Source organism: Lissotriton helveticus, chromosome 4_1, assembly GCF_964261635.1.
Source record: "Lissotriton helveticus chromosome 4_1, aLisHel1.1, whole genome shotgun sequence".
Taxonomy (NCBI): domain Eukaryota; kingdom Metazoa; phylum Chordata; class Amphibia; order Caudata; family Salamandridae; genus Lissotriton; species Lissotriton helveticus.
Genome location: NC_136063.1, coordinates 429,438,467 through 429,465,156, shown reverse-complemented (window position 1 = coordinate 429,465,156; position 26,690 = coordinate 429,438,467). Strand labels below are relative to the sequence as shown.

At 47.2% G+C, this 26,690-nt stretch overlaps 1 protein-coding gene across 2 annotated transcripts in view; it reads left to right on the top strand.

Annotated features, from left to right (window-relative positions):
• Positions 1-26,690, top strand: part of MTDH (metadherin) — a 448,308-nt gene that overhangs the window by 166,108 nt on the left and 255,510 nt on the right. Inside the window, exons 4-5 of one of the 2 annotated variants that reach the window (XM_078686988.1) lie at positions 5,636-5,800; positions 6,554-6,790. In XM_078686988.1, the coding sequence (XP_078543114.1) occupies positions 5,636-5,800; positions 6,554-6,790 (402 nt within the window). The remainder of the gene's footprint in view (positions 1-5,635; positions 5,801-6,553; positions 6,791-26,690) is intronic. The other variant, XM_078686989.1, reaches the window with a different exon arrangement.

Here is a 26,690-nt window from a genome sequence, read left to right as displayed (position 1 = left end):
AGGCTTGGGGATGAAGGTCTTCTGGGTGCAGCCACCACTTCGAGAGCTAAGTTGGGAAGTTAGGGGTTGGTTAGGCACCATCAGTTTGGGCACACAAGGCAGTGGGGCTTTGGGTGCAGAGGTGCTTATTGGGGTCGGATCTTCTTACCCGCTCCTGTCCGTGTTTGGGGGGGGGGGGGGCTTCTGGATTTAGACTGCAGGTGTCGGCTGGAGGCTTGAGGCAGGTCACGGGTCGCCTGATCTCTGGTCAAGATTGCCTGGGTGACCTCATTGTGGTGTTTGCCCACTCGAGCTCAGGCCGGGGACAACAGGTGCAGAGTAGTGGGGATTTGCGGTTTCCGGCCAAGGCCAGAGGCTGCAGATGAACAAATCTGGTGTTCACGGGAGGCTAAGTCTTTGTAGTTTAAGGCAGTCAGGTCCTCTGGGGTTTTCGAGGTTGCTGGCTGCAGGACACCCCAGGATTGACACATCAGGATTTCGCAGTAGCAGGTTTGAGGGAGGGGGGAAAGGCCGGTAGGACTGGGGCTAAGTCAGTGGGCTACTTCCTCTTGTTCGATGCTGTATGGCTGTTAGGTCCTTCTTCTTCTTGTAGTTTCTTCTTGTCTGAGGAAGCAAGTTTCAGGGATGCTCCATAATACTAGATGTAGGGGCGTTACAGGTAGATAAACGGCAGGGACCAATGGGTCCCTTCCCTGGGATGTTTACACCCTCTATTATGCCACCCTCCAGTGGGAGGGGGGCTTGAGCCTGTCCCTGGTTGGCAGAGTCCCCCCATCTTCAAGATGGCGTGGACTGAGAGTTGTGCTTCACCTCGCCTCCCCCACCTGAGGGGTGCAGTTGGCAGAGGTGGGTACACTTCTCTTCCTTGATTGTTTTTCCCGCTGGTTCTCCCACCCAAAGTGGGGGTCAGAACTGGTGGGGACCAGTTGCTGAGAGCAGCAAGTGGCCTGGGGAAGGTCACAAAGGCGGTAAGCCTTTGAAGCTTCCCCTTCGTGAACCCTGACCATCCTGGGGGAGGAGGTTTGGCACCTCGTCCCAGGATGTGCATGGTTTCAGGCCCCAGAGCAACAGGCTCTCGACCCAGGGGTCCAGAAACATGTCTGGTGGTGGCAGCTGAAAGCAGCCACTCAGCCTGGATACTAGTCGTAGGTTAGTTTGCAGGGGGCATCTCTAAGATGCCCTCTGTGCGCACTTTTCACTAAATCCCACACTGGCGTCAGTGTGGGTTTAATGTGCTAAGAAGTTTGATACTAAACTTCTCAGTTTTCAGTGTAGCCATTATGGTGCTGTGGTGTTCGTAATGACAAACTCTCAACACCATACTGCACTTACAATGTCTAAGAATGGACTTAGACACTGTAGGGGTACAGGGCTCTTGCACCGGTACCCTCACCACTGGTTTAGACACCCAGTTAGAGGGGTGACTGATCTATGCCAGGGCAGTGGGTTGTAGACATTGCACACAGGGATGTGTGCCATGTCGACTCTTCACTTTGTTCTGCACTAAGATATACAGCCTGCAGAGGCAGTGTGTGAGTGTCGGGGTACAGGATCTCTAAGGGTGGCACAATAAGTGCTGCATCCCTTAGAGGTCTTCTCTGGTCACAGTGCCCTGGGTACCTGTGGTACCATGTACCTGGGGCTGACCTGTGGCCAGAGATGCCAATTGGGTTTAGGCTATAATGCAGATTTTAGGGAAGGGACATAGGCCCTGATTAGCAGAAGCCCAGGGCACACTCAGTCCAAGTACATCAGCAATTCAGCAAAAACGTGGGGAAACCATGCAGAAAGAGGGCACTTTCTCACATCTGTGCATGGTATAACAATATGCAGAGCCAGCTTCCTACACTTTCTGAAGCTCTACATACTAAGATCTTCATGAAACTAATAAGCAAGTCGGGATCCTTTCCAAGCTAATGAGTGCCATAGAAATTATTTTAAATTTCTGCAAGTCCTATAATCTTCAGAATTTTGTAATATGTGCATTCTGTACTCGTTCACTTCTGTACTTATTCTCTAGGTCACTTGACTCATTTACTACTCCACCATTCACTTATGTATTCACTTATTCATGTACTCTATCGTTACTGCACCCATTCTTCGCTATACTCCTATTATTCGTTTTTGCTGCACTTCTTTATCCTGTATACTCTGGCATTTGCTTCTACACCAGCTCATTGCTGAACTCTCATCCACTTGTTCCTCTAATAGGTGCATCATTCTTCCAACATTAGCCCAGATTGAGCTGGGGCGCCTGTCATTCATGGGTGCCCTACATCAGTGCTTCTCTAAGATCTGGCCGCACCCAGTTCTCTTTCACATTGTTATTTCTGCATCATTTCTTCTGTGCTTCATCTGTCTTCTCCTTCCTTTTATCCTGCATTCTTTTCTTCATACCAAAGTCTATCCCCCTTTTTTTCCAACAGCCAAAGACACAGTCTGAAAGGACCTATACACACTGGATGTAAGAATGGGTTCTGCGTACCAGAGAGTCAGTCATTGATAAACACCATCCAGTTCTTTCATGAACAATGCACAAAGAAAGGGCTTAAAGTGTCTAAAGGAACCGTAGCAAGATTCATAGTGCACACAATTGAAATGTGTTAAAGGCTGGTAGGGAAGACCTTAAGCAACACACCAAGGACCCACTCCAGAGGAAACAAGCATTTGCAAACCAAACAGGTCTGTCCTTGGAAAGTTTCCCATATTTTATGTGTTTATGTGCAAACATATGCAACATACAAAATAAAATAGGAAAAAAATCTATATGAGCAGCCCACCTGACCAGACGCACCTGTGCTTGCCCTGAAATGTTCCTTATCACGCAGCTGTGCACATGTGATCAGGGAAATTGCCTTTACTCAAAGTGGAAGATAACCTATGAATGAAATGGGCTATCCCATGCTTGATGCTGTGGTAGCGGAAGCAACATGTAAATGAACCTTCACAAAGTGGGCTGAGCAAAAGCCCTTGTGCATATACATGTATGTAGTTTTATTACAAAATTCTTAGGAAAACCTGATGCCTGTGAGGCCGCTTAAGTGGTCGCCAGTCCTAAAAATTTGAAACGTTATCATATTTTGCAAATGTCTCCATTAAAGATGTAGGTATGATATCTACATGGTCCTCAGTACACACATTCACAAAATTCTATACCATGCATATAAAACGAAGAACAGAGGCACAAATTGTTTATAAAGTTCTCCAACATTGCATCTTTTATTTTGCAAACACAAGGAGATGGTGGACGGAGCGCAGAAACTTTTCAGACACTCGCCCCCAATCACAGATCTGGGTTGAATCCATCATTATCCTTTAGCTCACTTCGCCACCTCAGTTCAGACGCAGCTATATACAAATCAGTCTTGACCCTGTGCCTCATGGGAACAGTCCAGCTCGAACTGTCAAGCCATGTCTTCCCTGGATCGCAAGCAATCGCCCAGGGACCGGTTTTGGGCTAATCAGGCAGGCAAGCTTGAATCCAGTGGCAAAGTGAGCAAGGGACCCACGTCTGGGCATACCCTGCCAACTTAGGGCGAACAAAGCAAACACAAGGAGATGATGGACGGAGCGCTGAAACTTTTCAGACAGTCAACCCCCAGTCACAGATCTGGGTTGAATCCATCATCGTTCTTTAGCTCACTTCGCCACCAGAGTCCAGATACAGCTATATGCAAATCAGTCTTGACCCTGTACCTCATGGGAACAGTCCAGCCTGAACTGCCAAGTCATGTCTTCCCTGGACCGCAAACAAGCATCCTGGTACCGGTTTCGGGCTAATAGCCCTCAACAGCCAGGCTAGCGCTCCATCCATCATCTCCTTTTGTTTGCTATCTTTTATATATTGACATGCTTGAATCATTCACCGGTGTCAGGCTGGGAATCCCAGCCAGAAGATTGGAAATACCAGCCTCATGACTGGGAATGATTTAAAGCATGTGAATGTATAAAAGGTACCATTGTTGGAGAACGGGAGTTACAGGTAAGTAACCAGTTTCTACTGAAAGCTTGATCTGCACCCTGCCACACGACTCCCTCCTTCACTATGCGTTGGTACTGCTATATAATATATGCACAGCTTATTAATCTAGAAAATGAGTAACTTAAATTTAGCAATTGCTTTGCAGCTTTAAACTATTCTAGATTAATTTGCGATTCTTCTGCGTTCAAGGAAAATATAAAGTTAGCTGAAGAATAACATAAAACAAGCATTTGCAATGCAATAGGTCTTACGTTTGCGAGTGTTTAAGCGATTAGTATTGTAAATGACAATGCCTTTTATTTGTTTTTAAAACCCAAAATATAAAAAAGGCATTATCATTTACAATGCAAATAGCTCAAACTCGCGTAAATGTAAGACCTATTGCACTGCAAATGCTTGTTTTAAAATATGCAGGGCATCCTTGCAATAAAATATGCATTAAATCCTTCCAATATGTTTGTTTGAGCAGTTCTGTTGCATATGCACGTGCAGGGAAGCAATTGAGTTTCTTTTCTTCAGGTGACATAACATGCAAAAGTAGAACTTCCTCCTGCGCATATAAGTTCAACACAGGTGGGTCAGGAATTAAACAATCCCACTTATGGTTACTCTGCCTATGGCGTGAAAGATTTGCCACATTACAATGGGCAGCGACACCTGCGTGTTTGCTGGCACTTGTATTCCTGTATTGTGAGTAAAACCTAATGGCTGGTGCCACACACTAAGGAATGTGCGTGTGCTATCGGACGCCAGGTATGGCAATACTTACATCACCTGCATTCCCCTGGTAAATATTACGGCCACGTTTGGCGAGTGAAAGTCACTGTTAGCCACTTGAACGAATGTAAAAGTGGACGCCGTGCTGAAACCTAAAGCACGGCGGGAGGGTGAGGGGGATGCGTGCAGCAGGCACCATTGTTGTGTGTGCCATGTTAATTTATATAAAAAATAATGCTGCAGAGTGCACAACAAAATAAAGGCACGAGTGTGCCATATTAAAGCTAAAGCAACAAAAATAAATGTTTTACGTACATTGCAGCCTCTTGAACACTACCATATTTTATCTAAATGTAAAAATGCACTTCAGTTAAAGCGTGTCGGGAGGGGGCTGTGGGCGGCGGTAGCCATTGATCTGTGTGCCCTTGTTGTTGTAAAAGTGGGCTCCGTGCTGAACCCTAAATCACAGCGCCTGGGGGCAGTTGAGGGATGCTAGTGGCAGGTGCCATTGCTGAACGGGCGCCATGTTAATTAAGTAAAAAAACAAAACAATGTTTGGATGTAGAGTGCGCAGCGTTAAGGCGAGAGTGCGCCATATTAAAGTTAAAGCAAATTGTCAAAGCAAAACAAAAAAGGCAAAGGTCAAAGGTTCTAGGCAAACCACTAGATCACAGGAAAATGCGCAGCAGGAATCTAGAAGCGTTTTAAGCTCAAATTGTTGTTACAGGTAGTAACGAGTGTGTTTCCAGCCAAGATTGTGAGGCTAAATAAAGATCGTTCTTCAAACTGGGCCAAAAAGACTTACAAAAACAGGCTACTGTGCCATGCTTTAGAGTTAGTGCAGTATGGCCTTTCATTTTGTAAATGTGTCCTAACATCAGTTGGAGTTTTCCACAGTTTGTCCTAGTTTAATCTTGTTTTTTGGGTATTCAACAGGGGCATGGGAAACAAAAATCAGTAACAAAGAAAAAAGACAACATCGCAAGCGTGTTAAAGGATCTGGTGAATCCGAGTTGGCTGGTGTGGAAATCTCCTCTTTGGTTGCCACCGAACCTCTAACTAATCTGTCATCTTTTCCAGTTGGGATGAGAAAAAACAAAGGTATCTTTAGTCATCCTCAATGCTTTCTTATGATATTGTATTTGTTTGAATGATGTCTGTTTGAGTAGCTGAATAAAAAAATGTGCAGTATATGATGGACATGGTATAAACCTGTTGCAAATTTCCCTGTCTACAGTTGTTCAACACGAAGTGTCGACACACTTATTCAATTATTTCTTCATGGCTCAATTTCTTAATGGATCTGCAATACTTAACACATTTACACAAAGTTATATGGTGAATGTCTAAAAGATGCACCTCTTTAAACTATTTTATTGAAAGCCTTATGCAGATCATCTGTTGCCTTAGCGAGTAAACTTACCTTTGTGCTATAGACATTAAAAACTTTACATGCTTTTAGTTCTGTGTTGCATTAAATGTGTTTTGGCTGAATACACTGATGCTCAGCATACATGTGAATTATGATGCACGTTGACATTTATTCCCTGTGCCTCTGAGGTTGTTGTCTCCTTTTGTCAATGAACTACTGTTCAGGATGACTTAACGCCATTTTCACAAGGTTAGTATTTCTTGTAATAGACAGTGCTCACTTTTTTATAAATTGACAGTGGTATGCTAGGAAAATATGTATTGCATAAGTATAGCCTGAAAATAATCCGGACTCTTTTATGAAAGTCACAGTCCTATACAATAGTGAGCAGCAAGTACCTGAAGCCATTACATTAACCAGAATTTACTCTTTCTTCAGTTTGCAACCTTACAGTGTATCTCATCCTTCATTTTTCTTTCTAGTTTCCTCTGAATCGTCCGTAATACCTACTGTTAATGGAGGTGGCTGGAATGAAAAGCCTATTAAAATACAGCAGCTCATTGGAGGTGAAGAGAAGTGGGTGTCAATGCCATCATCATCATCATCAGCTGCTGGAAAGAAGAAGGCTGAGAATTCAACGTGGGGTCAGGATTCGGGTGATGCCAATGGCAAAGATTGGAGTGCACCCTGGAGTGAGCGTCCATTGTTCCAAAGCATTCGTGAGACATTTTTTCTTTTAACTATGAAAAAGTGTTTGTAAACAGAATTGATTGTAGAACTATGTGGTGGGGATGAGGAAATGTGCTAAGCAATGATGTAATATGGTCTAAAGTGCAACATTTCTACATACATGATTCTGCCAAAAGCAATTATTGTTTTTAAATAAATTGCTAATTCAGAATAGTAACTGTATTTGAGCGCTTGACTGAGAGATCTTTTTTTTCTACACAATCAAAACTAGAGTTTTGTATTATCATAACTTAACCCCAAAAGCTTAGTGAAGTTTACAGTGTCTTCTTACCCGCACCCGAAATTTCCATTAAAGTTAAGGAATGTTTTTAGGTCGAGGGACCGTTAAGCTGCGAAGCAGCTTCCGGTCCGGAGAATTAATGTCCTCTAGTGGGGCTTCAGAACCCGCCTCCCTGCTCTGTCTCTCCACCATTGGCTGGCTTCCTAAAAGGAGGCCAGCCATTGGAGGAGAGAGCCGTCCCTCCAAAGAAGCTCCGTCTTTTTCGGATTCGGGGGCGTGATTTTTTTGCATTCTTTAGCCCTGTGACATCGTCTGTCACTCAGGGCGCAAAAAACACGCCCCCGTATCTGAAAATGGCGGCGCTTTTCTTTAGGCCATTTCACAACAACAGCCGCCCCAAGAAGTCGCAGCCTCCTCCACCTAGCAGTCTCTGTGTGCGAAGATAGCACCCAGAGTCGTGGATGCGCCAACAATAACAGTAAAACATATTCATCAAAACCCACTATGCTGTAAACATTGGGTAAAACGTCATTTCAGATTCAAAATGATTGCATTCTCGAGACCTCACAGAGGTAGGTTATGTACTGTTTGCAGCATGCAACTTCAGTTGACTCAACTGTTACTGGGGATTTTGTCAATGCTTATTTTATTCCGTTGTTTCTTGCTTCATAACTATGCTCGTGCGTAGCCCTAGCAATACATAAAACAACAAGGAGTGACTTGTAACTATTTAGAGCGCACGCAAGTCTCCCTTATTACTGCTGCCAGCCAAGGAAACTGCTACTTGACAATCGTAGACCCTTGCTTTCACGGCGGAGCTCTCACCTTCTGAAGCGCCAGGGTATGGCCGGCTGGAGAGCCGGGCCTGGCGGAGAATGAGCGCTCGCTGCCGATTCTGTTCTATTTTCGCACGTAACGCGGCCGGCAGCGGTGCGGCTTCTTGTTCCTGCTGCTCCATGTTAGCATCCAGACTCCCGGCTGTTTCTAACCGAACCTCCATGTTTACGGAAATTAGATTTGATGGTACGCTATCGCTATTTTGTTTTCTTTTGCAGCTTTGTACAGCGCGAACTCGATTCGATTACGTAGCTGCTAACTTTTCACATTACTTACGTGTGACATTTTGTTTGTTTTCAGTTAAATCATTAGTGACATTCTATTGCTAAATGCGTGACACTTCGATTGCCACTTTGTGTGCGCCTGGCCCCTTTTATTAGGTCTCGGTAATTGCAGCGCAGTGGAAATGTTATACAAATAAGTCTTTATTAATGCCACAAAAAGTACTTTAATTATATTTACGAAGATCAGAAAACGGGGTCACCTGAACTTTTCTTGATTCACAGCCGTGGGTCTGTTTCCATAAACTGGTTGCAGTTATGTCCAGGATGTTACTGTTTATGTGCCCGATGTTATTTTTCCACGCGCTTAAAGGGATGTATATTTAGGGAGGGATGGAGGGCGCATGAGTATACGCTTGATTATTAGGTTGCATTTTTGTTCATCCGTGTTGTTTATCTTCCTATTGTTGTGGGGCAGTTTCTAACGTGCCATTATTTTTGCAAAAATGGATTTCCCCAGTGTTAAGTTCTCGGAACTCCGCCACTGAATTAGCCGTGCAGGCGGGAGCTTTACTATAGCGTTATAAAATTGAATTTGTTATCCGGCTGGTGTTTGTGTACGTCTCCATCTCAGAGGGTGTTTTTTCTTGACCCTATCCGTGGCTTTATTGAAAATGGGGAGGGAGGGAGGGGGGAATGGACGCCGACATCATTTAGAGGGTTTTGAACGGCATCCAGTAAGTTCTTGCACCGATTCCTCGGAGATTATGTGGTACTTAACTCCTGTTTCTTGTGTGTATGAGCGAGCACTTTCAGACTTATTTACCATGTTTCACCCCGTGGAGTCCTGTATCTTTGCCTATTGAACGAGGAAACTACATTTCCCAGGTGTGTGTGCAAAGATCTGCCGACCTCCCGTCTTGGGCTGTGAAATACCTGTCCCGTGGGGTGCCTTGATCGTCCTACCAACGCCAGAGGAGGCTGCCATGGCCTCGGCACCCCACGTGGGGGGGCGGCCACGTCGCTTCTTGGCAGAGTGTGAGTGCCGAGTGCCATGTAAATGACAATGGCATTTATTTATGATTTAAAGAAAAAAAAGAAATGTCATGAGCAATGCCAATAGCTCTACCTTTAATGATGCCGAGACCATTGCATTGTAAATGCTTGTTTGTTGGTTTTTTTAACCTACAAATTAGACTTCTTCCAAAGATCTACCCTGCCCACCCCATCATACATCAAGCCTGACACTTGTTTTGTTCCTGTTTTTGTCATTTTTGTGATTTGTTACTTCTGTTTTCAAAGATTTTCTCTTCTCCATTCTTAACTTGAACAGTTAACCATTATTAAGTTTGACTTGACAACTCAGTTGTCTGCATGAATTGTTAACCATTATTAAAAATGTAGAGTAGACATTGGCACCACCAAACGAAGATTAGTCTTGCACTTCAGGCTATTTACGTGTATCTTTCTGCTTTCCAGGAAGTACTTCCATTGGAATGGATAAGGGACTATTGTACATCTCTAAATTAAATCAATTGCCATGCAGTTTGCCACATTCGCTTTTGTTATATGCTTATATGCATTCTAAACAGAAAGCAGTCCCTTTAATTACTTTTCGCCCCAACGCTAGCAAAGGTAATGGGGCAGACTTTAACATGATAGATCGCATTTATGCACGCAACACATATGGACAGCATTTGTGAATGCCGGTGTTTGGCATATTAAAGCAGACGTATTGGCTTTGCCCGTTTTTTGTAAATGCTGCATTTTAGCTGTAATATTAGGTTTGCGACTTGTAGCTGTAGATACACATGCTGTGCATACTTTCACCATCTTGTGTTGGGCTTGGACGTTTACATATTATTTTTCTCAGAAATAAGTCTTTTTGAGTCACGAGACATAGTGGCTGAACCCGCTAGGGGTAATGTGCATGGGCATTGACTCCATTGTTTGTTTTTTCTCTGCCGTTGGGTTCAAACGTGTCGAAGTGAGCTCCGGTTCAACGTTGCATGGTGTTCTTGTAGGGCCTTCGATCAGTTACTTGCCATTTCTTTAAAACAATCCTGCTTTTCGTCTGTATCAACCATTGTGTTCCGTCCACTCCATGTCGGTCAACACCCTCTCGACTCCTGTGGTTGAGTTAAGAATGTCCTCGTAATTGAATGGATTACATTTCGGTTCTGCCCTATTTGGGACGCCAAGTACCTGAGAACCGATGTCCACGAGGTTTGCAAAATTTGCTTGTCTCTAAATCACTGTGAAGCCTCCTGTTCGGCGTGTCTTGCGTTCCAGAGCAAGAAGACTCTTTGGGATGGGCGTACTTGTCGAATTGCCTCTGCCTTCATGGCGTATAGAAGAGAGAAGGAAGATACCCCGCATCTAAGGTGAACAAGAGGAGTCTGATCTCGAGCAACCAGATGCTCCAGGTGCTGAAGTTCAGACTTTTTTTACCAGAAAGCTTTGACAGATGTAGAAACAGGATCACTCACAGTTAATTTAGGAACCCCTTCTACTCACCAAATGAACACACCAACCCGAGTCCCCGGGCCACCTTGTAGGGCTCTGGTGCACCACTGCCTTCCGGCCATGGTCCACAGTCATTCAGAACTGGACCCGACACACGCCACACTCTGCACTGAAGTTCCACTCAAAGCCTTGAGCTTTGACTGCTGCTTCAACGGCGGACTTTAAAAGACACAGGCTCGCCAGCCCTCGGACTCGAAACAAGTGGATCGGAAACGTACAGAGCCAAAACACACCACCCTAAGGCATTCAGAGCCAAAGGACATTTGCCCGAAACATCCGGAACTGAGATCGAGCTCTGTGCCTTCTGGTCGTAGACCATCTTTAGCTCCCTCCAGGTGGCCTTCGGCTGCAGCATCCCCTGGTGCCTCTGAGAATGTTGCTCAACCAATCCTCAAGCGGCTGCAGGAACAGCTCGATGCCAAGCCACACAGAATCCATATCCAGCGGGGCACTGGCCAGGTCCTGGCAAAACCTCCACAATAGTCGAAAGAGACTGCTCTGCTTAAGAGGAAGTTGACTTTTGAGGAAGCCTTTAACCCTCCTGTGCCTATGTTCCAAAAGGCCTAAAAGACACGACGGGGAAAACTCTTCACTGCCTCCTGCTAGACCTGCTTCTCCACTCACTTCTCCCCCCTCCTTTTTTTTTTCTTTTTCTCTTTACTACATGTAGATTCACCGCAACACTCACAAAGGGGTTCCTCACACTCTGGATGGGAGAGGTTGAAGGGGGGAGAGGAACAGTCAAAGGCTATGCTGTGAACCTTTTGACTCTCCTCATTGCCCACATTGCCCAGACCCCTGGTATGACTGACTCAGAACCTCCAGCAGAAACAGACCTGTATTCCGCAAGACCTTCACCCCAGATGTCACCTCTTACCATGAGGTACTTTATTGGGCAGCTACTGTCCACTATGTGGAGATGTATGTGAAACATGAGGATGAGTTTCTCGAAGAGACCCTCTTCTCCACCCAATGCTCCTACAGTACCCTCTCATGCTCAGATATGGTTCTTAGACCAGCTATCAATATATTTAAGGAGCCAGTTAAAGCGAGGAAGTTTACACCTAGGCTAGATAAGAAAGTTAATAATAGGCACATTTATAAAGCGCATGGTTACACTCGGCCAGTGTGTCCCTGCGCTGCGGAGCAGCTGCACAGAATTCCACTCCCGGCGCGTCCCACACTAACTGTCCCGAGGGAAGAGATAAGTTTTTAGGTTTTTCCTAAAACAGCTCTCCCGGACCTCCATCCGGAGACCCAAGGGGAGTGCGTTCCATTGCTGGGCAGCCAGCAGGCGACAAGAGCGTCCGCCCATCCTAGCTCTCTTGATAGCGGGTACACACACAAGACCCACCCCACCTGATCTCAACTGGCGTGTGGGGGGCATAGGGGGTGAGTGACTCAGACAGATAAGACGGAACAGTCCCCTGCATATTCCGATGACATACACACAGTGCCTTAAACAGGACTCTTTCCCTTATTGGTAGCCAGTGGAGTGCTGCCTTCGCACCCTTCGCATCAGAGCGAAACGTGCTGCCGCGTTCTGCACCCCCTGGAGTCTGAGCATACACTTAGTCGTCGCACCCAGATAGAGAATGTTACCCTAATCCAGGCGCGATGTCACCAGGGCATGGACCATGGTCTTCCTGGCTGCCTTAGGCAGCATATCCAAGGTTTTACGAAGGACTTTCAAGACTCCAAAACAGGCGCCTGCCACCCGCCTGGTTCGGTATTCGAAGGAAAGCTTTGTGTCTAACCACACCCCCAGATTTTTTGCCTGAGCGCAGGGAGTGGGTGTAGTCCCCAAACTCTGGGGTCACCAAGCAGAAGACCATTCTGACGGGGCTCTCCCCACCACAAGCACCTCGGTCTTATTGCCATTCAACTTCAGGCAGTTCTTCGCCATCCATGCAGCCAGTTCTTGCAGGCATGCTATGAAGTTGGAGGCAGCCATCTCCGGTGCCTGTGTAAGGGAGACCACCAGCTGCGCATCAGAACTAAACGTGCTGCCGCGTTCTGCACCCCCTGGAGTCTGAGCATACACTAGTCGTCGCACCCAGATAGAGAATGTTACCCTAATCCAGGCGCGATGTCACCAGGGCATGGACCATGGTCTTCCTGGCTGCCTTAGGTAGCATATCCAAGGTTTTACGAAGGACTTTCAAGACTCCAAAACAGGCGCCTGCCACCCGCCTGGTTTGGTATTCAAAGGAAAGCTTTGTGTCTAACCACACCCCCAGATTTTTTGCCTGAGCGCAGGGAGTGGGTGTAGTCCCCAAACTCTGGGGTCACCAAGCAGAAGACCATACCGACGGGGCTCTCCCCACCACAAGCACCTCGGTCTTATTGCCATTCAACTTCAGGCAGTTCTTCGCCATCCATGCAGCCAGTTTTTGCAGGCATGCTATGAAGTTGGAGGCAGCCATCTCCGGTGCCTGTGTAAGGGAGACCACCAGCTGTGTATCATCGGCATAGGACACGATCCTGATCCCAAACCCATGAGCAATCTCTGCTAGAAGAGCCACATAGAGATTGAACAGGGTCGGGGTCGGGCTCAGGGTCGATCCCTGCGGTACCCCCTGTCTAAGCTTGATGACTTTTGAGTAATGGTCACCCTGCCTCACATGGAAGCTGCGCCCAGACAAAAACTATTTCAATCAGCTCAGGGCGCTGTCTGACATCCCTCCGTTCCTCAGACACTGCAGCAAAGTGTGATGGGCCACAGTGTCAAAGGCAGCACTTAGATCCAACAGGATCAAGGCCGCCGTCAGACCTGCATCCACATATTGCCTGATAGTTTCAGTGACAAAGAGCAAGGCAGATTCCGTAGAGTATCGCACTCGAAAACCGGACTGAGTGGGGTGCAGGAGATTGAATTTCCCAATATGTGCCGTCAGCTGCATATTTACCACTTTCTCCGCAACCTTGGCGAAGTACGGCAAAAGAGAGATGGGGCAGAGATTATCCAGTTTAGCTGGGCAAATATGAGGATTCTTGGGGAGCGGTAGGACCACAGCTTCCTTCCAGCATCCTGGTACTGTACCGGTCCTAAAAGAGGTCTCCACCAGGTGCCTGATGTATGGCTTCAGAATATCCAAGCTCCCTCTCAACCTTTTGGGAGGTGCCAGGTCTCTCGGAGAACCAGACTTTATACCACTACAGATTTTAATTAGCTGTTCCGGGGGGGCATGGTAAAGCTCTTCAGCCCTTCTCCCTCCACGGCATGCTCTGTCTCCTCCGCCCCCTCCTCTCCTACTCTGGCGGAGTCAGGGAAAGTGGAGTATATTTTCTCCACTTTGTCTGAGAAAAAGTTTGCCACACGGTTACATAGCTCTTCTGAGCCCACGGCCGGAGCGGCTACTGTAGTTAAGGAAGAAATCTCCTTATAAACCCTAAACAGTTCTAGAGTAGAATTGCCTGCCGATCCAATTCTCTCCAAATAGTAAGCTGCCTTTGCTCTTCTGATGAGCCCATGATAGCTCTTCAGTGCCTCTTTATACTCTCCCCTCCCCTGGTCAGAAAAATCTTTCCTCCAGCGCCTTTCCAGGCGTTTGCAACCTGCTTTCGCTGTTCTTAAGGCGTCCGAGTACCACTGGGCAGATTTCTGGACTCTACCCGGTATTTTTCGTAACCAGGGGGCCGTGCTGTCCAGGGCCTCCGTGATCCATCTATCCAAGTTTATACACGAGCCTTCAGCATTTGTGCCACCAGGAGGGCCCCCCCCCAATAGAAGGGCGCTGCTGAACTTTCCCTGCGAAAAGCCTGCCCACCTCCGGCATACTATACTCCTTTTTACGATCTCCTGTGTCTTTGGTCCCGGCAGTGTCATAGCTAAGGGGACCAGGAAGTGGTCTGTCCATATAACAGGGAGAGGGGGGGATAGACTACTATGTCCTCCCAATTCGCAAAAAGGGGATCCAGCAGATGGCCCTTAAGATGGGTAGGGGAGTCTGATATTAGCCTAAGTTGTAGTGTGGCCATTTCCTGACAGTTCGCTCCCACCATACACCCAGCATCATCAAAATGCAGATTGAGGTCACCCAGCACTAAGAGTTTCTCATACCGTAGCACCGGTTGAGTAAGGTAGTCTATCAAGCTAGACGAGAAGCGAGTAGGGAGGCCAGGAGGTCTATAGATCAGGAGCCCTTTTGCAATCTAGTTCACGTCCACCTTAATCGTAAAGATCCCTGCCTCACTATTGGCAATATCAATATACTCCAGAATGCATTGGATGTGATGTTTGTAAATGATAGCCACTCCACCCCCTCTGCCGGACACTCTATTCTGGTGATCCCATAACCCCTAGGTAATGCCTCTAAGATCTCTGGCGCCGACTCCTGGTCCAGCCAGGTCTCAGAGAGAAACATGACATCAACCTGACCGTCTAAGAGCTGGTCATGGACCTCCAGTCTGTTTTCTAAGTGACCAGCAGTTCAACAAACAACAATTCAACTTAGTTTTTCTCATCCACCTCCCTACCCACACTAAATTTGAACGGGCAGTGCCTGCAGCCCCTGCTCTTACTTACTTACTACACTGTGTTTGCACAGGTCCACAATAGGGGGACCCAGAGCGAGCAAAACCAGGGAGCGACACTGGCGCTTTACTCCACCACAACCAGGGGTTCTGGCACCTGGCCGCGTCCTGCCACGGACGGGCGCAGACTGACTTGCCTATGGCGCGCGAGCGGCGCGATCGCTGGGACATCTGGATAAATAGCTGCCTGCTCCCGGCAACTAGACCACTAACCGGTCAACCGGAAGTGCCTGGCTCTCCCTACCCCGCCCTCCGCACAACGGTACTGGTTACCGCGTCGGACCGGGGCGGGTAGGAGAGAGGATTGAGCTCAGGACACCGAAGCCACAGAAGGTAAGATTGCCCTCACCACTCGCCACACGTAAAGTGCTCAATAAAAATGCCAACGAGTAAAAATAGCTTCAGTTTACACAGAATTAATTCGAGCTTTAAAAATGTAGGCAGCCGGTAGCATCAACTAACAGAAAAAGGGCTCTGCCACAGCCCTACTCACTTAAGGCTTCCCCAAATGACCCACCAAATGTACAAGGCCAGTTACCACCTGACTGACTGGTAGAGCAAGAAACTTGATGCTGTGGAATAAAGAGTGGCACCACAGGTAGGGCGAGACACTGAACCACCCATCACACAACTATTTTTCTCCGTTAACTCTATCAGACTCGACTGTCCAAGAGATGTCACGGGACAGAGACCTTCCAGGAGAGATATTAAGATGGGAAACCCGACAACTATGGGACGGGCAGGTAACTACTTAAAGGGGACAGTAGCACAACACAATTTCTTTAATGAGCAGGAGACATGTCCGGGGCGATCTTCAGGCGGTGGCAGAGCCTGAGGCACGCTTGAGGTTTCCTGGAAGGGGGGAATCTAACATTGCGAGCTGTGCCAGGAAAATCTGCTAATTGCGCCGACCGGCGATATTTTAAAAAATATAGTTTTAAATGTATTATTGGATGCACTAACCCCCTTTTGTTGTGCAGGTGTCCGGTGTCCCCTCACTAGTCACGGTCTTTCCCTCTTAGTCCCTCACCGGCCTCGGTGCCGAGAGAGTAGAGGGCGGCCGCCATCTTGGGAGGGGCAGTCCCACGAGCCTGGCCGGAGTTAGCGGTCCAGTGCTCGGGTGGGACGGGACACAAAAGGGCTAACCAAGCAGGGACTCGCTGCGATCTTCAGGCGGTGGCAGAGCCTGAGGCACGCTTGAGGTTTCCTGGAAGGGGGGAATCTAACATTGCGAGCTGTGCCAGGAAAATCTGCTAATTGCGCCGACCGGCGATATTTTAAAAAATATAGTTTTAAATGTATTATTGGATGCACTAACCCCCTTTTGTTGTGCAGGTGTCCGGTGTCCCCTCACTAGTCACAGTCTTTCCCTCTTAGTCCCTCACCGGCCTCGGTGCCGAGAGAGTAGAGGGCGGCCGCCATCTTTAGAGGGGCAGTCCCACGAGCCTGCCGGAGTTAGCGGTCCAGTGCTCGGGTGGGACGGGATACAAAAGGCAATGTGCTTCAGGGAGCGCAGCGGACGGGCGGGACCCGGGGCCTGCCACCATGGTCGTTATTCCCTGGAATATTCACCAAGGTATTTGTTATCTTTACGCAAGAGCTACCCCATTGACCCAACAACCGCCTCACATATCTTGGCCCTAGGCATCACTTGTCCCCCACCTTTACTGGAGGCTATTAACCCCCTGCCCCCACCCCCTAGTGATTCCCTGAAATTAGGCACCTCCATAATTCTATTAAACACCAGATCGGCAGTCGCGCATCAGCAGGAGATATTTAATCTCCTTGACAGCGACAGCCCTGATATATTGTGCCTATCTGAGACATGGTATCGCCCTGATTCCCAACCCAGTGTTCTGGCGGCTCTTCCCCCTTCTTACTCCATCTTACGAGCTGACCGCCCTGATGGTAAAACGGGTGGTGGGGTTGCCTTAATTTTTCGTGACAACCTTAGGTTTCAAATATTGACATCTCCCCCTTTACCTGTGGCGGACTGTTTGGTCGCACGTTCTGTTTCATCGAAATCTTCTATAACCTGTGTGTTGGTCTACCGTCCTCCTCAAACCCCCTCCCAGTTTATTCTTGCGTTCCAGGAGCTGCTGGCCCCTTTGGTGATTAACAACGCCACTGTACTTGTGCTTGGTGATTTTAATTTCTGGCCCAGCGACCCTGCAGAAGACACTACTTCCAAGGATTTTACCTCATTACTATCGAGTTTAAACTTTATCCAGCATGTCCAAGCCCCTACACATACCCGGGGACATATCCTAGATCAAATATGGACCCTCAATCTACCCACTACTAATCTGTCCATTGTTCCCTGCGTATGGTCCGATCATTATTTACTGTCCTTTTCCTTGGACCTGCACTTGCGAAATGCTTCTCGCTGCTCCAAAACGTTATGGGCCAGAAGTTGGAGCCGTGTTGACGTCCCCGCGTTCTGTGACTCATTAACTGCCACCTGCCCTGATCTTATTGATATACCATCTCAACTTCAGCTGGCTACTTTGGACAGCTGGTTAATTCATCTTCGGGATGAAAAGGCCCCGTTAAAGAAGGTCACCATTAATCACCATCACCACGCTAATAAGTGGTTTACTCCTGCACTGAAGGTATTTAAATTAGCGGTCCGCCAGGCTGAACGGGCTTGGAGGTCAAAATACAGCCCGATCAGTAAAGTTAATTATACCACCCTACTATCTAAGTACAAAATAGCCATCCAAGAGGCTAAGAAAGTTTTCTTCTCTCAACGTATACTGACAGCAGAATGCCAGCCTCGTGAAATCTTTGCAACTGTCCATGAGCTAGCTATGTCAGATAGGCCCTCACCCGCGATTATTCCCTCCCAGTCATTGTGCAACTCACTGAATGATTTTTTCATTGACAAAGTTGCACAAATAAAAGCACATATTCCGTCCCCGTCAAATTCTTTTTTAGACTGTTCTTCGCCACAAAATACCCAGTCCATCACCCACATTCCTGAGTTAACTAGCGAATCTTTGTTTCCGCTTCTTAAGCGCATAAAATCTGGGTCTCCGTCAGATGTGTGTCCTGCCCACATTCTGGCTCAGGTGTTTTTGGCTTGTCCTACCCCTGCCCTCAGTCATAAATGATATTTTCTCTAAAGGTCTGGTTCCTACTGTGTTTAAATCTGCCACCATCATCCCCATCTTGAAGAAGCCTGGAGCTGATCCCTCTTCCCCAATCAACTACCGCCCCATATCCCTGCTACCTTACCTGGGAAAGGTGCCTGAGGCGCATGTCTCCCAGGTGTTGAGCTCCTTTATTGAGGACAGCAATTACCTAGCCCCATGTCAAGCTGGCTTCCGACCGCAACATTCAACCGAGAAGGTGGTGATCTCGGTCATGGACCAACTTAGGGAGGGACTCGACGCCAACGCCCCCAAAATATTGGTCTTATTAGACCTATCCGCCGCCTTTGACACTGTGGACCATGACATCTTGTTATCACGTGTCAGGGCGGCAGGGATAGGGGGGTTGGCACTAGCCTGGGTCGAGTCTTTCCTGATGAATCGCACTCAGACAGTTCATCTAGGCACCTTTTCAGCTTCTCAGCGTAATGTTAACTGTGGTGTTCCCCAGGGGTCTGCTCTGTCTCCTCTATTATTTAATCTCTATCTTTCCACTGGTGTTTGCTTTACAGAATATGGAGGTCACTGTATACAATTATGCAGATGATCTACAACTCATTTTTGATCTTTCTTCTCCCTTAGGAGTTGGCAGTTTCCAGTCCGTCATGCTATTTATCCAAGACTGGATGAACATCAACCAGTTAAAACTTAATCTGGATAAAACAGAACTGGTGATGACGGGCGGTGCTGCCAACCCCTGGTCCCCTGCTTTTTGGCCCCCTTCACTTGGATCCCCCCTCTTCCTTCTTGTTCAGTTAAAACACTTGGGATTATGCTTAATAACCAACTAACACTCCATTCACACATTAATTCGGTGGTTTCCTCTTGTTTCTTTACACTCAGAGTGATTCGGAAGGTCGCTAGATTCTTTTCTGCTGCTGCTTTAAAACTCATCCTAATGGCCATGGTCCTGTCAAAGATTGACTATGGCAACATTATCTACAATGGAGCCCCGGCTTATGCTGTGCAGCGGCTGCAGTTGATACAGAACCAGGCTGCTCGACTGGTCTTTGGATTATCAAGGTCCCATCACTCGACCCCACTACTCAGGAGCCTTCATTGGCTCCCTATAAAACAACGAGCCAAGTTCAAATTGGGGTGTTTAACTTTTCAAGCAAGAGCGGGTACTGCCCCTGCTTTTATTAATTCGGCAATCTCCCCCTATGTTCCCACTAGAGATCTCCGCTCCTCGAGCTTGGCCTTACTAACTATGCCCCGTTTTAAAAAGAAGCGGGCGGGGGGACAGAAGTTTGCTGTACTTGCGCCTTCCTTTTGGAATGACCTCCCCCTACCGTTAAGACTATCCTCCTCCTATATGGAGTTTCGGAGGTCACTAAAAACATTATTATTTCAGCAGGCTTTTGGCATTTAGCTCTCTCTTTTGCTCTCTTTTAGGGACCTCACCAGCGCCATGAAACTGACTCAGTGTACGTGCGCTTTATAAGTGTTTTTAAATTCAAATTCAAATACAGGGGGTAATATGTACAGTAGATTTGGCACTTGACAAGGAGACGTTTGAGGGGTAGAGAATTGGGCTGAGTATGTAGACTCTGACCTCCGTTGCTCACCGAGCACTTAGGTGAGCTTGGACAAGCGGGGCTCAATGGTCCTTGTGGGACTAACGACCTTCATTACAAGTATTGATTTAAGTTTGGTGTGAGTTACATAAGGGGCTTTGAGGCGAGGTTTTCGACTTCCCTCATGGCTGTTGGGTAATTCAGGAGGGTTAGGGAGGCACTGCCTGTGGAAATGTTTATTCATGTTTTGCAAGTCTTCCTGATAGTGCAATCAGTGCAGCTCTATCACTCTCCAGAGTCAGTTTACCCATTATAAGAAGTTCACGCCAACACGATGTTTGTGGAAGCATACCAACAGCAAGAGCTTCCACAGTCAATGTCCGAGGCCCAGATCGCCCTGATACCTAAACCAGGAAAATATCTTCACAATATATATACACAAGAGGTAGTGGTGGCATATAAGGTAGCACATCAATTCCAAGCAACATAAATAATTACATTTGTATTTGTCTGTAGAGGCTCATTAGTAATGGTGCCCTTCAAGGTAATAAAAACTAAACCCCACTACCACGAATGTCACCACAAGGAAGTTCAGCCGAACTCCCCTGTTGGATTAGACAAAACAATTTTACCCCGGCACTCTCAAATTTCACATTTCTATTCATTAATGGAGCATAAACTGTTTCACATCATATAATACTGTTTACAAGTTAACACGTAGAGGTCCCATTCTTGAATTTTTCCTTGTTAGCATAAGAAGATGGCAGCCGACTAGTGTTTTGTTACTGATGTAACTTCTTCAAGGCATATATTTGTATGATTGTGGACTTTTATTAATTGTCAACCCGATGGTTAAAGTTAAAATGTTGTCCCAAAGCAAAAAGTGGGGACCCAGTTACTCAATATTGCTTTGATTGAGAACATCCACATCAAGTAGAGTGGATCCTATAAAGGATATAGTCAGCCTCCAGTGTTAGGCACGTAGTTTGTCTGTCGTTTTATAGTAATATCTCTCATATGGTGCATCACCCTCTCGGGTCAGCCGACGAAGAGCATGTTTAGGGACCGATAAGTGCCAGGGAATATAAAAGTGAAATACTTCTAAGTTAGTATGTAGAAGTAACGGGCTCAAGTGTGCCCTTTACTGTAAGAGCACGAGAGCTATGTTGTGCCCCTGTTCCCTGCGGTTCCGCCGCATGTCCGTGTTATCTTGATTTTGGCTAAAGAAAAGTGTTTTACTATTCCTGAATAGAAATGTGAAATTTGAGAGTGCCGGGGTACAATTGTTTTGTCTTAGGAAAACATCTTCTCGAACCAGGTTCATATCCTCCCATATCCATGCTTAATGTTAATCTTAAACTCCTCAGTCGGGTACTAGCGGCTCGCCTCCTCCCCCACCTTTCACCAATGATCCATGTGGATCAGTCTGGATTTATTCCTAATAGAAACACGCAGCGTAATCTGCGAAGGCTAGTCCATGTAATGACAGCTTTAATTATTCTGGAAGGTAACTTCGCGCTGGCCTTCCTGGATAGAGCAATCCTGCGACTCCCTTGATTGGGAATATTTATGGATGGTTTTGGCCAGGGCTGGACTGGGAGCCGCGTACATAAATTGGGTTAAATTGTTGTAATCGATGCCCAGGGCATGGATTCGTACTGGTAGTTAAGTCTTTAAAGCAATACCCTTACAACAGGGAACAAGGCATGGGTGCCCCCATCACCTTTACTTTTTGCGTTCGCAATTGAACCCCTAGCCTGTAAACTTTGACAAACCTTCCAGGACTGGGATGTCTCTGTGGGCAATACTGAACACACAATTTCTCTGTACGCGGATGATGCCTTGCCTACCTCAGACAATCGGAAACGTCGGTCCCAATGATGCTCGGGATCTTGAAAGAATTTGGAGACCTCTCTGGACTACGAGTCGATGTTCTCGCTCAGACTTTTAGCTATCCAACGAATGGAAACCGTGCAAGACCTGGGCCTTTGATGGGAGACGCAGTGTGAAATAGTTAGGTATTCATATTACCCGTAATGAAAACGGCAATATGGGGACAGTTATGGCGGGGTTAAAATAGTCTATACAATTCTGGAACTCCCTCCAGTTATCTCTTATGGTGAAAATTGCTTTACTCAAGATGGTGGTGCTCCCGCACTGCCTGTATGTCATGCCGGACACCTTCTGCGAGCTCCCACAAGATGTCTTTGGAGAGCTCACGAAATGAACTACAACACTTCTATGGCACGGAAGATGATATTCGGGAAGTCTAGCAATGATGAGGCACGAGTGGTAAAAGGGGGGGGGGTTTGGAAGTTCCGGACTGTATTACTATGCATCACAATTGCAGTATGCGGTTCACTGGCTGTATGATGAGCCAAACTGGGAACGAAATCCGTTGGAAGGTACTCACCCTGGATACCAATTAGGTGAACTCCTGAGGAAAGGATAGGATTCCGCAGATTCTCCCCAATGTGATCAGGCTGATGCGAAGGATATGGGAAAGAGTGGTCTGGCTTATATTCCAACGAGCCCCATTTGCCCCAGACTTGGATATGTGGCTGCTTGTACCCTTTGCTGAAATTGCACACTCCATGGCCATTGACAAATGGCAAGCGGGAGTTGTTTGACATTATCTGACCTATACCTTGAGGAGAGATTTATTTCCATGCAGGACGCCATAGAATCTTACAATTTGGTACAGGCCAATTTCTCCAATATGCAAAGATTGCTGCAATGGCAAGACTAATCTGGACAACCTTCCCAGAGGCACCAGAGAGCGCGCACACACTGGTTACTCTGCTGGAAATGGCAGGAGGTCGTAAATTAATAACACATCTTTATCGAGCACTGTGGGCTGATAGACATCAGCACCCACTACCAATAGAGGATACACTTGGGGTGAAAAGTGTCTGTGAGCACCCGCTTTAAATTGATTAAATATTACTACATCCACATGACTTATCTCCCCAAAAGTCTACATGATGTATACCTCACCAGAGAGCCACATTGCTCTAGGATCTAGAACCGGCAGACTTCTTTCACTGGTACTGTCCCGTAGTGCATCGTTTTGGGCAGAAATTCTGGACCAGCTGCAAACCACCATGGGCTGGACGATCACGCAGACAGTGAGGGTTTGTTTGTTGGGCCTCCTCCCTGAGAATCTTAAGAAAAAGCTAAATAGGTGCTACCCAGTTTGAGGTCTCCGCAATGCAAAAAGGAGAACTGCAATCCACTGAATAAGTCCCCATGCGCTGACTAGGTATGCATGACAGAGGAATCTCCTAGAATTGGCAGTAGCTGAGGAAATGCACATGAGACGGACAAGACATGACCTGAAGTCACAAGAGGCCTAGTGGGGCGGGGGGTGGGGGTGGGCGGGGGGGGGGGGCGGAAGGTTGGGGCGGGGGGGGGGGAGTTGACTCTGGGCCCATTCACGTATACAATTTCCCAGAGGACAATCTCACTTGAGATTGCCTTCGAACACATAGGGGGGGGGAGTTGACTCTGGGCCCATTCACGTATACAATTTCCCAGAGGACAATCTCACTTGAGATTGCCTTCGAACACATAGGGACAGGGTCACCGGGGGGGGGGGGGGGGGGGGGAAGTTTATTGGATGGGTGTGTAGCAAGTCAAAGGAATGTGACGATGACAACAGATGCTGGCCATCGAAGGGTAGATTTAAAAGGTGGCTTACATGGGGCAGATGTACCAATTGTGGATATGTTTTGGAGAAGCACTGGCACAGGGGACCTGGTTGGCACTGACCCTGTGCACTACAATTGAAACCGCATCAACACCATGCAAAAAGTGGAGGCTAACAATGTAAAAAGAGGCACTTTCTCACAATGTTTATCTACAACTACACATTCCACGAACTGAATGTTATTTAGTCTGTAAGCAGCTGTTCGTTGCATGTAGTGCTGTAGATACGCATGCTCGGGCCTAGCTCCCCGGTTGCCTGTCATTGTTGCAGATGTTGCCTTTTGATTACTTTAATACTTTGCTTTGCATTGTCATCTTTACTGTGTCTCTATGCTCCAGTTCCAATCTTGCTCGAAGTGTGGGAAAAAACATTCCTTTTTTTAATATACACTTTTTATTTTAAACAAGTATCAGTTTTTCAACAGATTGGGCAGTATATCTCCGGTTATACTGACAGTACACGTGACATTCAGTGTTGCTCTGGGTCCCGGGTAACAACTTCTCTTCTGCATTTGTCACACTTCACAATTGTAGTTGGTCAATCCTGCCCCTTCCTCTTCGCAATTCATCTGTGGGGAGATACATAGTCCACACTTTGACACATTCCATTTCGCCCACTTTTGATCCCATTTCTTTGTGCAACCTCTGTTTTTGAATACTTCTTTTTCTGCAATCCTGGATCTATCCATGTCTTTCTCCCACCCGCAGTGATGGCATGTCCCCTGCTCCCCATTTTTGGGTGATGTTCCTTTTTAGCTAGGGCCTCCCTAGGTAGACCCAGGATTGTTCAATGTGGGTAAAATCAGCGGTCGCCCATATATTAAGCAAGCAGAGTCGCGAAAAGTTAGAAATCTCTTTTCCACAAATCTCTTTTAATTTATTTAAAATTACCGCTCAGTAGGGTTGAATTGCGCAGCACTCCCAGAGCGTATGAAAGAACGTTCTCTCCTGGGTACAGAGTCCCCATTTTGACCAGGGTCCCCCCTGAGAAATATGACCTATACAGGATTTTGAATTTGGATTAACCCCAGTCTCATTGGAATAGCTACTTCTCGTGGGGAAGAAAGAGCATCCTGCCATTCATAGTCTTCTAAGCTCCTTACATCTGCCTCCCATTGTTGTCTAAGGCGCACAAGTGGGATCAGTCTATTGTTTATCAGTTTCCGGTAAGTCGAGTATATTGCTTTGCCGGTCATATGTTCGGTGAAAAGCCTGTCCTCCAGCAGGGATGCCTCTGGCAGAGCCTCCCCACTGGGGACAGCAGACTTCATAGTGTCTTATTTGTAGGTACCTGAAGGCCTGTGTTTGCCAGCTGGTATTCTGCTTGTAGCCCAGTAAATGAGATCACCCTGTCTCTTTTCCTCAGATCGCCAACTGATGAGATGTCGATTGTGTCCCATCTATCAAACCCGGGGCAGTTACTCAGTGTGCCCGTTGCTCCGATTCCCACAGAGGTGTCGCTTTTGTTATGTTCTTGTGCCAGTCTAGTTTCTTAGTTGCTTGATGCCAAATTGCTATGGTATGAGCCGTGGGGCCCGTGAGACCCTGGTGTTTAGGGTCTGTGTAGAGAGCTCTGTGTTAGCAGCCCGGGCTCATTAACCATTTGTCTATACAGTTGGCCGGCTCTAGATGCGGCCATAGACCCGTTGATTAATTACTGCTAGTTGGAAAGCCCAGTAATATTGTTTAAGATCAGGCAGGGAGCTCACCCCGTCGTACCAGTTTATGCGTTGCAATGCGTGGGTTTTTCCTGTCCCATAATAGGGTCCTTACCGCGCTCTGTTAATAAAGTATGTGTGTGGGACCCTGAAATGGGTATTTTGTAACGCACATCGAAAACTGGGCAATGCCAACATTTTAAATTGGGCTACTCTACCCAGAAGGGTTAGGGGAAGAGCTTGCCGGTGTTGCACGTCATTATGTAACCGTTTCAGTGGGCCCTGGAGATTGGTGTTATGAAATAGGAGTGGGTCAGTTGTTATGTAAATTCCTAGGTATCGGAATCCCGCTGCTGCCACAGTGACTTTACAGTCTAAAGGTGTTCGCGGTGCAGGGCCACGGATCATATACAATGTTGATTTTGAATAGCCTGAGTGTTTGCTGAAGAGAGAGAATATATGCAGAATCCTATGGATCGAAGCTGCCGGGGCCGCAACATATAGCAATATATTGTCTGCATATAGGGAAATGTTGTCTTCATAATGTTCTGTCCAATTCAGCCCTCTGATCAGGGGTCTCCCCTCAACCATGTCGCCAATGGTTCAAGCATCAAAGCGAATGAGAGGTGACAAGTGGCAGCCCCGTCTGGTTCCCGTTCCCAATCAAAATTGCTGGGATGTGGGGCGATTGACAACCATTTGTGCTGTTGGGTCGGTGTATAGAAGTTTGATCCATTTTTTTATGTACGTAGGACCAAAGTCCATACGCTCCAAGACAGCAAATAGATAATGCCATTCGATCCTGTGGAATGCCATTCTGGCATCAAGTGATAGCAGGGCCACGTCTTATTGGATTGTATTTGCCCTTCCCATCACTCTGTGTAACCGGCGGAGATTAAGGGCAGTGCTCTGTCCAGGCATAAAGCCTGACTGATCCAGATGCACAAGTTTGTTAATGATGGGGATCAGACGATTGGCCGGTACTTTGGCCAGAATTTTGGGTTCTGCATTGAGGAGTGAAATGGGTCAGTAGGAGCCATGCTCCTCCACCAGCTTACCTTGCTTGTGTATCTGAAAGAGACACGTTAGTGATATTCCTTACCTTAGAATATCCCCAGGCGTCAGACTGGATCCGGAATGTTTTGCTAGCAGTACCCCTGCGCGTCACCGGGTGGCGTCGTGCGACTCTGCATCCGTCGCTGGCGTCGTATGCACCGAGATGAGGTCACGGAGACTACATAGGCACCACCCATGCGCGCTGACGTCCGTTCTTTCTTTTTCCGCACCAGTAAGTGCCGATCCAGTTAGAGCACGTACCTTAGTCTTGACTAACTTTTTTAGGACTTTTGTCTTTCTCTCTGGTGCATAGGAATGCCCGGTTTTAAGTCCTGTGGGGCCTGTAGTCGCAATGTCGGTGGCGGACCCACACGACGTCTGTCTCTACTGCCTGGAGCGCGACCACGACTCCCGGTCCTGTCAGGCCATGGCCCGAAG